Genomic DNA, 13,203 nt, shown 5'->3' with positions numbered 1-13,203 from the left:
AGTGTCCTCTGTGGAGATCAGTAACAGTGCGGGACATTTCTGTGTTAATCAGGGAAGACAGATGCAAAAACCTGCAATGAAAACCCAATGGATCTCTGTTATGTGTGCTTTCTATGGACTTTTTTTTAATGAAGTTCTTTCAGACCCAGGTAATAGTCCGATTAAATATAACTTTGAGTGTTTTCTTGTGAAATTCTTACTGTCATTTACATTTGTCCTAGCACAGTAATTTATATATGAGCTTAAAATATTTTTGTATAATTTCTTTTAATGTTTCTGTTAAGGTATTAGTTTTTTCGATATCAATTTAATAGTTTTGTGGTGGGGTTGAGACCATAAATTAATTTTTCTGAGGGAAGACAAAGGTGATAAATATACAGCAAATATTAAGCAGTCATTGGTACAGCTAATGACATAATAGCACAGAATATCTAAATGGAACCCTGCATAAAAGTGTTTCTTTCTTTGTGATGCACTGTACTCAGGGTTGGTCAGTGGTCAGTTCTCTATAGAGGCTTGCTGTAGGAATGGAAGAGCCTTCGGCCTGAACAATCAACACTGTGCTTCTCTTCCACGTGTCCATCACTCCTATCCCTGCAGGTAAATAACATCTGTTTTTAACCATCAATACTGCACTTAAAACCACAAAGACTAGGTTAAAACTCATCTGGGCTTTTCCTGAGCTACTTAAAACAGCTGTCTGTCTGGACAAATCACAGTGAGATTTTTATGATTTTAAGTGATGTGGATTAAAGGACCTTGTGATGCCTTTTAGACCTCACTATCACATGGCTAATATGTATTAAGGAATTCCTCTGTAAATATGTTCATGTACAAGCATGGCAAATTCATTAACAGAGCTGAGTTATTTTTTTTAATGTCTGTCATTGTGAAAAAGGACCAGAACAGAAAGGATAGTAGTGCTGTAGTAGAGTCAGTTATTTTCACATACACTATACTTTAAAAAGTGTATATTCACCTCTTCAGATAAACGATTTCAGACACTTTAAGGGGCACCCATTGCTGACATATATGTTCCACCATGCATACACAAAATGTGTAATTTCCACAGAAAGGGTAATAAAAAGAACCCATGCTGAACTATTTAGCACTAAATATGTATTCTCTGGAATAATGGAGCTATAACTGTTTCCTCTGGGATATGTCTGAGTAGCTATTGTGATTCAGAACTAATCATCCAACATAATTATTTGAACTTGAAGTCTTCGTGGCTGAATGCCATCAAGTCTACCCAGATATGTCCCAATAGTGTACCTCCTTCACAAGAAAGTATAGGATTTTTCCTGGCAGCTTTGACTGAACTCCCAATTAATACCCTTCATTAAAAGTAATGTATATGTTTGATGTTAAGCATGTGAATGTAATTTTCTATTTTTCTCTGTCAGATTGGTTCAAGATCAGTGCTGTGATGCTGCAGTAAAAAACAGACTTTGTGCGAAGGGAGTGGAGAAGGCCAGAACGCAAGGAGTGTGTGAGCTCTCATCCTTCCAGGGAGACTCCTGTGAGGTCAAAACAGTCCAGGTCCGTGTTTATGTTTTCAAAATATACAACATGTGAAGTACTTAGTGTTTTAGAAATACTGCTCATTAAAAACTAGATTAACCAGATTTTGAATAAATGTGTGAGTGATAAAACCTCAATTCCAAAACATTTAGGGCAGTGAAGAAATGTATTTATTAAAGTAAAAACAGTACAAAACAAAATTATTGAGTTGTTTATAGACCATAATTTTGAAAATATTCATTTTAAATAGGGTGACCAGACGTCCTCTTTTACCCGGACATGTCCTCTTTTTTAGACTTAAAAAATGTCCGGGCGGAATTTCACAAACGTCCGGGATTTTGTTTTTCTAGAACATACATAGAACTTCGAGAAGCGTTTCGTTCACAAACTAGTCCCGCCCTCCCCTACTCCGATTGGTTCGCTTGAGTGAGAAGGGGGCGTGTTGAAGTAGCCTAAAGTCTTTTGATTGGACGGTCTGAGCTGTAGCGCTACCGTTATTGGTCGATAACCTTCTCTGTAAACATTTAATTGGTCAGTCTGCACGTCAGTAGTCCTTGTTTACTTCAGGCAAAGCATGTACCTACCCTCATCTCGAGCAGCTATGCCGAAACGTAAACGTAAGTTCTCGGATGAATTAAAAAAGAAATTTCCATGTTTTCCCGAGACGTGTTAACAAGATTAACAGGGATAAGGTTCATGAAAAAAATTATTATTATTATATTAAATGTGCCAGGTACACCAATAAGCTTATTTTCAACTTTACTCCCTAGGTAGGGACAAAAGTATAAAAACACTAGAGCATAAACTACAAGACAATTATTACTGAGTACTTAAGTCTATGAAGTTATATATTTTTTGGAATGTGTTGCAAATATCAGTTTCAAATTAAGCATAGACTATATTTTAAATAGGTTAAATATGTCATAGTGTGACTTTATACTGTATTTGTTTAAAAGAAAAATATTTTTATGATTATAGTAGCTAACCCTAGAAAACTATATTTATGAAAGTCATTATTTGTTTATTCATTCATTCATTATCTGTAATCGCTTATTCAGTTCAGGGTCGCGGCGGTCCAGAGCCTACCTGGAATCATTGGGCACAAGGCAGGAATACACCCTAGAGGGGGCGCCAGTCCTTCACAGGCACATAGACACACAGACCACACACACATTCACTCACACCTACGGACACTTTTGAGTCGCCAATCCACCTACCAACGTGGGAGGAAACCCACTCAGACACGTGGAGAACACACCAAACTCCTCACAGACAGTCACCCGGAGCGGGAATCGAACCCACAACCTCCAGGTCCCTGGAGCTGTGTGACTGTGACACTACCTGCTGCGCCACCGTGCCGCCCTTATTTGTTTATTGGTTTACAGTAAATATGAAGAAAAAACTATTCACTTGGTAGTCCCTGAATTAGTTATTTTATGCTCCATAAAGTAGGACTCCACATGGTGGGGGCCATGTTTGTACTAAATGACGTACAGAATCTCAGATTAATCCAGGCCACTAGATGGCACTGTGCTGCCTGTTTTATAACAAGAAGAAAATGACTGATTTCTTTTTTTAAGCTAATATTTATAATGAAACATTTATTTTCATGATCTTTTATTTTGATTTTTCTGTTATATAGATGTGCTGTGAGTGCTGTGTTCTGGGGCTGCTAGCTCAGCGAGGGTCACCGGACTGTGGGCTGCAGATCTCTGTCAGTGTTTCCTGCAGGAGTGTGGCCCAAGCCTGCTGCCAGGGAAAACACCACAAGTTACTCACTCAAGGTACCAGTGTACTTTAATTTCTCACCCTGTAACATTAAGAAGCATTCTTGGCTATCTTTCTTGGCCTACAGAGTGTGTGGTATACGGCCAAAAGTCTGTGGACAATTATTCAGTATTTGTTTTCTAATATTATGCTATAAATAAGGAATATCCCTCTTTGCCACGATGACAAAATCCAGTTTTTAGAGAAGGCTTTGCTCTAGATGCTGGAACATTGTTTGTCAGGATTTAATGCTATGAAAAATCCTGTGAGGTGTTGGTCTGGAGCACAATCAGCCCTCTAACCCATATTAAATGTACTGAAGAATGGTGCTCCATCATCCAGAGAAATCTCTTCCACTGCTATACAGCCCAATACTCAGGTGTTGTGCTGGTAGGGGTGGTTTATAGCTTTTTAGCCCATGATCAGTAGCACCATATTTCATTTCATTCTTTTCTGTGAACATTATACAAGCTGTAATTGCAAAGCTACATGGCAAAAAAAGTAAAACTAAATGGGTGCAACATAGTGTAGCTTAATTAACTAATTATGAGGAGTGCCAGGAGTAATACTATAGTGTATATTACACCAGTGTGTGTATATTCCAGTCACATTTATGATGTGTATTTTTAAGAAATGTCAAAACTTTCATAAATTGGTCAAATAAAAAATACATCATATTTGTGTTACATCGAATATATGTATTTAAATAAAATTGCATTATGATTTACACCCCTAGCAATAACTCTTCAAACTGATCTATGGAGCATCCAAAGATTAATAATCATCACCCTGCTTTGATACCTGATTTGTGCCCTGTAAAATTAAAACACTCACATAGCATCAGTGCTACACTAACTACAAGCCTGATATGATGTAAATAGCATGAAGAAAATAAATTTAGATTGCTTCTGTTCTTGTGCAGTGACAACTCTTCTAAATAACACTGCCTCTGGCAACCCAAGGCTTACAGGGACCCCTGACTTATGTGCAGGTAAGACTAACACTAATATCATTGTGCTTTATTTTATTTTGATATTAGATAACAGATTGAACATATTCTTTAAAAGGAGAAGATACAATTTATTTCATAAAATGAATTCCTGGAGAAAATCACTGATTGCGTCTTTAATAAATCAAAGTGCATATTCTGTGTTTGACATTAGAAGGGGTTACCAGATGTTCTCAGCTGTGTGTTGGAAATGGCTCCTGTGTGTGTCAGAAGGGCTACCGCCTTAAATCAGATGGATACACCTGCGAAGGTGAGATCAATATTTTACCATCCATGTGCACCACCCATTAACCCCTTCAAACACTAAGCCCCTCTACATTATTTACACATTCATTTAAGCCCTGAGTAATTCATATTTATACCATGTTGTTACCGTGTATTTACTGACTATTAAGTCTAGTACAAAAGGGCCAATTTGGCCTAAAGCAAGATATTAATAGCCCTCAATGTTGCTGGTGGCGGCACGGTCAGACATCTCCAGGGACCTGGATGGTCAGGGACCCTTGTGGGTTCGATTCCTGCTCTGGGTGACTGTCTGTGTGGAATTGGTGTGTTTTCTCTGTGTCTGTGTGGGTTTCCTCTGGGTGCTCCGGTTTCCTCCCACAGTCCAAAACACACGTTGGTAGGTTGATTGGCGACTCAAAAAGTGTCTGTAGGTGTGAGTGTGTGTGTTGCCCTGTGAAGGACTGACGCCCCCTCCAGATTGTATTCCCGCCTTGCGCCCAATGATTCCTGGTAGGCTCTGGACCCACCGTGACCCTGAACTGGATAAGTGGTTACAGATAATGGATGGATGGTTGGATGTTGCTGGTTTGACAGAATTCACAATTTTATATAATTTTCTGACTCATTATCTAGGCACTGATATACAGATTAGTATTACTAAACTAAATCAGTTAGCATTGGTTTAATTGTTAGATTGACATTAAACAAAAACTTTATTCAATTAATTTTAATTTGCTTTTTTGATCATTAATATATGTAATAATATATGCATTAAACTTTAAATGAAATAATCCATCCATCCATTATCTGTAACCGCTTATCCAATTTAGGGTCGCGGGGGGTCCAGAGCCTACCTGGAATCATCGGGCGCAAGGCGGGAATACACCCTGGAGGGGACGCCAGTCCTTCACAGGGCAACACAGACACACACACATTCACTCACACACTCACACCTACGGACACTTTTGAGTCGCCAATCCACCTGCAACGTGTGTTTTTGGACTGTGGGAGGAAACCGGAGCACCCGGAGGAAACCCACGTGGACACGGGGAGAACACACCAACTCCTCACAGACAGTCACCCGGAGCGGGAATCGAACCCACAACCTCCAGGTCCCTGGAGCTGTGTGACTGCGACACTACCTGCTGTGCCACCGTGCTGCCCCACATGAAATAATGTTGTTTTTAATTAAAAAATTGTTAGATGTCAATGTAATGTCAGCGTAATTGTATAATTACTGTTTAAATAGTTCCTCAAGTATACATTTGTATATTCAGGATGTTTCAGAGAATAATGTGCAAAAATAATCAAGCCATATCATGGTGAAGTTTGATACAAGTTATGTGTATTTTCAAAAAACTGAATTTATTCATCAAACTGGATTAAATTATTCTAAAGTTAGAGACTACTCTCAGGTCTTTTCTCTATTTTTAGATTATAATGAGTGTGTGGCAGGTGTCCATAGTTGCCAGCTCTGGGAGAGGTGTATTAACACAGAGGGTGCGTATCGCTGCCAGAGAGAGGTCGGCTGTGGCACCGGCTATGAACTGACTGACACCAACACCTGCAAAGGTCAACACCTTTTTTTTTGTGCTGGACTATTTACATAAAAAAAAGAAAATATGAATTATGACACTTCCATTATATTGACACCTAGTTGCCTGAATGTATCAAAGTTTCTGTTATATTTTTTTAAATTAGCTACCGTTGTATGGGCTACAAAGGAGTATTGGAGCACAAACTGGTTAATTCAGTTCATTCAGAAAATAAATTTAAATAATAAATAATCTCTTTCATAAATATTGTTTGCTATCTTTAGGTAGAATAAATTGAGATGAATCCTAATATTATCACTGATCCATTACAATGAGGCAGTGTGTTCCTGTGTAAAGTATTCTTTTTAAACATTTCTTTCAGATATTGATGAGTGTATGGTGGGGACACATAACTGTGGTCCTGAGTTCTCATGTCAGAACACGCCTGGGTCCTTCCGCTGCCGTCCACGACAACAGTGCAACGTTGGTTTCATTCAGGATGCTGTTGGAAGCTGCATTGGTTAGGACTCAATTTTGCAGACTATATGAACACATTGTTTAACTTATTATTAAAGATAAGCGATTATTAAGATAACATTGCATGGTATAACTATTATCAAATTCATCAAACTATCATATAGTTATCAAACTATAAAACAGGTGGAAAAATCTGATTTTGAGCCTGTCCTTTTTTTCCCAATTGTCATCACTGTCATAAAAGTATAGATAAAGGTTGCATTAAATATTTTAAAAAAATCTACAGTTTAATTAGTCCAGGGAGGCCCACATTTTTGTGTACATCTGTAAAGTTACCATGTTTCATAACATTGGAGCAGACATGTTTTGTATTACATTTAAATAAGTATTTTTAAGAATGTAATTTTACACAATTCTGAGCCATTTCTATTGTAATTTCTTGCCTTGAAATATTGACAGACTACAAAAGCAGCCTGTGCTATTTAATAAAGTTATTAACCCTTGATATGACAGTGACAGTACATTATATATGTAGGCATATTAATTTCTTACATGTTAATTTCCTAATAGACACTGAATAATTCTTATCAGTTGTTGAATTTTGGGTCTTAAGACTAATGACTAAGTAATAAGCTCAAGGGGTTAATTTAATGATTTGAATGTAATTTGATGTCGTTGGTTCAGTGGAATTTCTAAATAGTGTTAATATTTTTTAGGCTATATCAAATTTCTGTGTTTCAGACATAAACGAGTGTGTGAGTGAGAAAAGCCCATGTGAGTCTGGTCAATCGTGTATAAACACGGAGGGCTCTTACATCTGTCAGAGATTTCCTGTGATCTGTGGGCGTGGCTATCACCTGAACAAAGAGGGCACACACTGCTTGGGTGAGGAGGTTTTTTCTTGTTTGAGAAATTGTCATTTTTTTTCAGGAAGGACCTACAACTAATGAAAAGATCTACGATAAATAGATAAAACGATAAAAATAAAAAAATTTTGTTCCTAAACAAAATTTAGGAAGACATCAGTAAGCGTTTAGACAACTTGTCAATGAGACTTAGAACTGTGTGTACTGTCCTTTGAAGAGGACGTCCAGTCAAGATCACTTCAAAGGCACAACACAGAATGATCAATGACTTCAAAAAGAACCCTAGAGTAACAGCTAAAATCTTTGAGGGCTCACTGAAACTAGTTAATATTTGAGTTCAGGATCTTACCTTATGAAAAACATGAAACAGGCACGGAGGCCATGACACTAACTTCATCTCCATTTTTCATTCTTCTCTGCCAGATGTGGATGAGTGCAGTGGGCCTCAGGGACCCTGTCAGGCTCATGATTGTGTTAATCTTTTGGGCACTTTCCGTTGTGAGTGTCGTTCTGGCTTCATGTTTAACACCATCAGCATGACATGTCAGGGTAAGAGCAGATTTTCCTCACTGCATATATGACTCATACAACCCCTGTACATTATTAGAATTGTGGTATGCCTTATACTGTCACTTATTGACCACATTATGATGACCTTACCTTTGGACACATGCAAACTGTACAAAATGCTGAAAAATTAGGACAAGCTTGCATAGATTATTAAGATGTAACTGGCTGATTGTTCTGTTGTCTCTTTAAAAATGGCTTCAGAATCTGAGGAACCCATGTGGTTTAGACTGGCTTCTCAGTTTTTGCGGTTTCATGGTCTTGGTTTTAACAAAGTCTTGTTTTAGACCACTATGCTCATTTGGGGTGGGCTTACTGCAGGATTATTTACAGCTCAGCCAGTACCAGATCATTTCATTGTATATCAGATAATCCTGATTAAAAACCCGCTTAGACGTGCATGACATTGTGCCCTTTACATTACATTTGGAGTTTTTAAAAATGTAGTAATATATTGAACATATATGGAAGCCTGTTTCCGCCACATAAAATAATACAAAAAATGAACCCGTTTTTATTTTTCATCAATATGCAATTTGCTATCTCATTATTTTGAGATACTATCTCATTATTCTGAGATACTACGTCAATATATTGTGATACTATCTCATTATTTTGAGATAATACGTCTATATATTGAGATAGGATCTCATTATTTTGAGATACTAAGTCAATATATTGAGATTGTATACTATCTCAATATATTAACTTAGTATTTCAAAAGAATGAGTTATTATCTCAATATATTGACCTAGTATTTCAAAAGAATGAGTTATTATCTAAATATATTGACATAGTATCTCAAAATAATGAGTTAGTATCTCAATATACTGACTTAGTATCTCAAAATAATGAGATATTATCTCAAAAAATTGGATTAGCAATTTGCTATTAATGAAAACTACTAATGGGCACCTTTTTAAAAAATATTTTATGTGTCGGAAAAAGGGCTTCCATAAACATATGATAACAACAACAACAACAACAACAACAACAATAATAATAATAGTAATAATAATAATACATACTATTTTGAAATCTAATTATAAATTTAAACATACTAATTAAATGCTACTACTACTACCAATAGTAATTATTATTATTTATTTTTATTTTTATTTTTGTTATTCCTGGTATTATATGTTCAATAAATTAATGTGTAAATAAACAAAACCTCTGTTGACCAGTCATTATTTTGGTGGCGGACATTGTTTAGCAGATCAGTGGCAGACAATAATGTGTGTGCTGCTTGTACGGATGTATAAGGCTGCTTGCATTTATACAGTTGTCCAAAAGCTGCTCTGCTGTATGAAGCACACCTTTGATGAAAGCCTTTGATAAGGATGGTGTGGAATGTGGTCTGTACTTAACACCATTGGTCGTGAAACAAAAACAGACTTAAAAATAACTCAAAACAATCAAGTCAAAGAAGAGAACAGAAATAAAAGCACAAATGGTCCCTACAGATGTTGATGAATGCCGGAATTCTCCTGGACGCCTGTGTGCACATCACTGTGAGAACACTCCTGGGTCCTACCGCTGCAGCTGTAATACTGGATTCAGACTCAGCAACGATGACCGGAACTGTGAAGGTGAGTGAGTTGAACAGCTTATGGATGAAGTTAAGGTTTAAAGTGATGGTGTGAACTTACCCTCGTTTGATTCTGTCCTCTAGATGTGAACGAATGTGAGAGTAACCCATGTAGCCAGGAGTGTGCCAATGTGTATGGCTCCTATCAGTGTTACTGTCACCGTGGTTATCAGCTCAGCAATAAAGATGGGGTCACATGTGAAGGTAAAAAGCCTCAAGAATTTCAGCTTCTGTAGAGAAAAAGGAACTCTAGTGCATCATTGTTATAGTATGTAATTAGATTATTTATGTCGACAGGTGTGTAGACACCCCTTATAAAAGAGCATTCATAGAGCTTCTTTACTACATTGTGGGCACAAATAATCAACTCTGCACAATCTCAAAATCTCCTTAAAAAAGCCTGAAATTAAAGGGGCACTCTGGAGCAGCTGAGTGATAGAGAATTATCATATACGTTAGGAATGAACTACAATGAGAATTTTGATAAAAAATGAATCACCAGTAACGGATCTTTACTAATATTATTGTGGTTGAATGCAATTCAATCATCACAGCAATGTTCCAACATGTATTATAAAGCCCTCCTTATCTGCAGAAGAATTATTGCACGTACAGATGTTCACAAATTTAATTTATTTAATTATTTGTATAATTATATTGTTGCAACGTATATGTTGTTTTATTAAGTTCTGGAATGCTATGCACTGTGTTGATTATTTATTCTTGCTTATAGATATTGATGAATGTTCCTTAACCTCTGGGGGCAAAATGTGCTCGTATCATTGTGTGAACACTCCAGGTAGCTTCCACTGCTCCTGCCCCCCAACCGGCTACACAGTATCCCCCAACGGACGCACATGCCTGGGTAATTTACAGATTCTGAGAGATTTAAGTGGGACACTGGCATCTAAAATGTTTTAAAACAGATTTTGTTGCTACTCCACAAAATCATTTTTGTAAAATATAAGAAGCTCTAAACTATTGGCTGTATCCACAATAATGATTTTCAAAAATTTCTCCATAAAAATATATATTTATATAAAATTCATACATAGTAATATATAACTCTAATAAAATAAACCCCTTTTCACTGTAGCTGTGAATTTCTTCAGTCTATATTTTATTATTTTAGTTGATAATATGGTAAATGGTTCAGATTTTTTGGAAGAGTAAAGTGCATCTATATCACACTGATATACTGTCGGATAAAACTTTGTATACATTTATGTTCTGGGGTTGTGGGTTCGAGCCCCGCTCAGGGTGAGTTTGTGTGGGTTTCCTCTGGGAGTCCAATTTCCTCCCACAGTCCAAAAACTAGGTGGGTGGATTGGCTACTCAGAAAAATTGTCCATAGGTGTGATTGGTTGAGTGTGTGTTGCTCTGTGAAGGACTGGCACCCCCTGCAGAGTGTGTTCTCACATCGCACCCAGTGATTTCGGATAAGCTCTGGACCCACCACGACCCTGAACTTGGTAAGTGGTTACAGACAATCAATTAATAAATTTGAAGTTAATATTGCTGTTATGTTATGTTATTTTATTTGTAGATATTGATGAGTGTGTGGCTGGAACACACTCCTGCTTATCCACACAGAGCTGCTTTAACATAGAGGGGGGTTTCCGCTGCCTATCGTTTGACTGTCCCCCCAACTTCCGACGTGCATCAGACAGGTAAGGGCTTTACACAACTGTTGTGTACACTTAGTTACCACACAAGGATGCTGTGTATTATTTCAGTTTGTGAGATGTTATGTGATGATAAAACATAGCCCATATATTTTCAATTTAAAATCAATATTCAAAAAGTTAATTAAAATACACCTTAAATTAATTATAAAATTATAAATATTACTTTATACAATATTCACATATTTCATATTTACAAAAGAGTAACTGTTAAATAGAAAGAAAATTTGAAAACATAATGTACTCATTATTGTTTTGCCTTGGTGCTGTCGTCTTCTCTTTCTGTCCCTGTTGATTGTGTCCAGGAATTGTGAACGTTTGCCTTGTGAGATAAGTCAGATAAGTGAATGTGGCTCTCTGCCACTCAGAATCTCTTTCTTCAACCTCACCTTCCCCACTCACATCCCCACACCCACTGCAGTCTTCCGAATGGGTCCATCCACCTCTGTCCCTGGGGACTATGTCCAGCTCAGCATCACAGATGGAGATGAAGAGGGCTTCTTCAGTATTCAAAAAACCACCCATGGTGGGGTCATTTATCTGCAGAGACCATTGACCAGGCCCCGAGATTTCCTGCTTACTGTGGAGATCAGACTGAGTCGATATGGCACAGTGACTCTGTTTCAGGCCAAGATCGCTGTGTTTGTGGTTAATATCCAGCCCATTCTGCCAAGGCCAGCACCTTAAAAGAACCATGTCTTGCAAACCATTAATATCATTGCAAAACCTTGTATCTTCAAAATGGTATATAGAGGATGAAACATTCATGACTTTGAAATGGAACAACAGGAATTTTAGTCACCAGTTAGCATAGTGCTAACTGTATGCCTAAATAATATTGTTCCCTCAGACTACAACAGTGTTTTATTCTGACAATATTTGACATGAAACATTGAGACAAAATTCAAAGTACAAGCTTTTTTTTGTTGCTGTGTGTGTGTTTGTCATTGTTGAATAACAGTATACAATGTTAGAAATCACAAAATCACAAAGTTTGAGAACACACAACTGACTCGACTCGAGGTCCATGAAGTTTACACAGGGCTCACTGGTAGCTTTCATCTCCCTTACGTTAGCTACATATACATTAGCCTTGGTGCAAAAGTAAAGCTTCAGATACCAAACATGTTGTAAAAAAAGCCAAATGGCAAAATGATTTGGACATTTTGAAAGTATTTATTTTGGGGCAGCATTTTAACTGCGACCCTTTTAGCTGGATTTTACACATAGCCATTTTATATATGTAGATTTTGTAAGTGACAATTAGTATATTTCTCATGATTATATTTAGTACACGGAAGAGGACACAGCTATTACCCTAAACTGCTTCATGGCAAGTAGATAAGATATTGTCTAGAAGCTTTCAGTATTTTCATACTGTTGAAGATGTTTATGTGACGTACCATTGTTCGACATGGTTTTATGGTGAAAGCTAGACAGGTTAAGATTCTTTGCCTGCAAATGACAAATGTATATTTCTTTAATAAAGGAATGTCTACCCATTTCTGAGGCTTGCTGTTACTTGTTTATAAAACCAATCTTACTTTTTTTTTTTTTTTACACCCTAAATTGAGTCAGTTTCCCACTGGTAGACAAATAGCCATTAGTTCAGAGTTCTTAATATATCTCAGCAATATGTGACTGGGGAATTATATAATAGGAGGCATATATCATAATTATGCCATATGACAGGTTATAATAGCATATGTGCATTATTTAATTTTCTGTCTAGAGACAGTAAATTGTGGGGTGTAATTCATTCTGTGTCAGGAATAATATATGTATGGGACATTTCCTGGACTCTAACTGCTTGGTCGGACTATTTCATTCACATGTATTGAGCCAACTTTCAAATGTTTGAGCGTTTTCATTAATATAGAAGTCATTTTGTTGCAGATACTTGTGTAAATCATGGTTTTAATGTAGGTGTACTTTGTAAGAAGGTGTATAAAAACAT

The 13,203-nt window shown here is 37.0% G+C and overlaps 1 protein-coding gene across 1 annotated transcript; it reads left to right on the top strand.

The window, feature by feature from the left end:
- The first annotated feature begins 76 nt into the window (after positions 1-76).
- LOC136693859 (fibulin-1-like) lies at positions 77-12,712 on the top strand. The gene is made up of 15 exons (XM_066667072.1): positions 77-149; positions 486-600; positions 1,407-1,542; positions 3,167-3,308; positions 4,214-4,282; positions 4,455-4,550; positions 5,960-6,097; positions 6,443-6,580; positions 7,279-7,422; positions 7,827-7,952; positions 9,437-9,562; positions 9,646-9,765; positions 10,295-10,426; positions 11,108-11,231; positions 11,552-12,712. Exons 1-15 carry the CDS (start codon positions 77-79, stop codon positions 11,931-11,933), a joined length of 2,061 nt encoding a protein of 686 aa, XP_066523169.1. The 3' UTR covers positions 11,934-12,712.
- The last annotated feature ends 491 nt before the right edge of the window (positions 12,713-13,203 follow it).

This window comes from Hoplias malabaricus, chromosome 4 (assembly GCF_029633855.1).
Source record: "Hoplias malabaricus isolate fHopMal1 chromosome 4, fHopMal1.hap1, whole genome shotgun sequence".
Lineage (NCBI taxonomy): Eukaryota > Metazoa > Chordata > Actinopteri > Characiformes > Erythrinidae > Hoplias > Hoplias malabaricus.
Note: the sequence above shows the minus strand (reverse complement) of the source record. Positions and strands in the feature narration are given on the sequence as shown.

What these genes read in the sequence shown, in the direction of transcription:
- LOC136693859 (XM_066667072.1), top strand. Translation starts at nt 77, where the DNA reads ATGAAAACCCAATGGATCTCTGTTATGTGTGCTTTCTATGGACTTTTT. An exon ending in TGAAGTTCTTTCAGACCCAG is followed by an intron (nt 150 to 485) that starts GTAATAGTCCGA and finishes CACTGTACTCAG; the next exon opens with GGTTGGTCAGTGGTCAGTTC. An exon ending in GACCCCTGACTTATGTGCAG is followed by an intron (nt 4,283 to 4,454) that starts GTAAGACTAACA and finishes GTTTGACATTAG; the next exon opens with AAGGGGTTACCAGATGTTCT.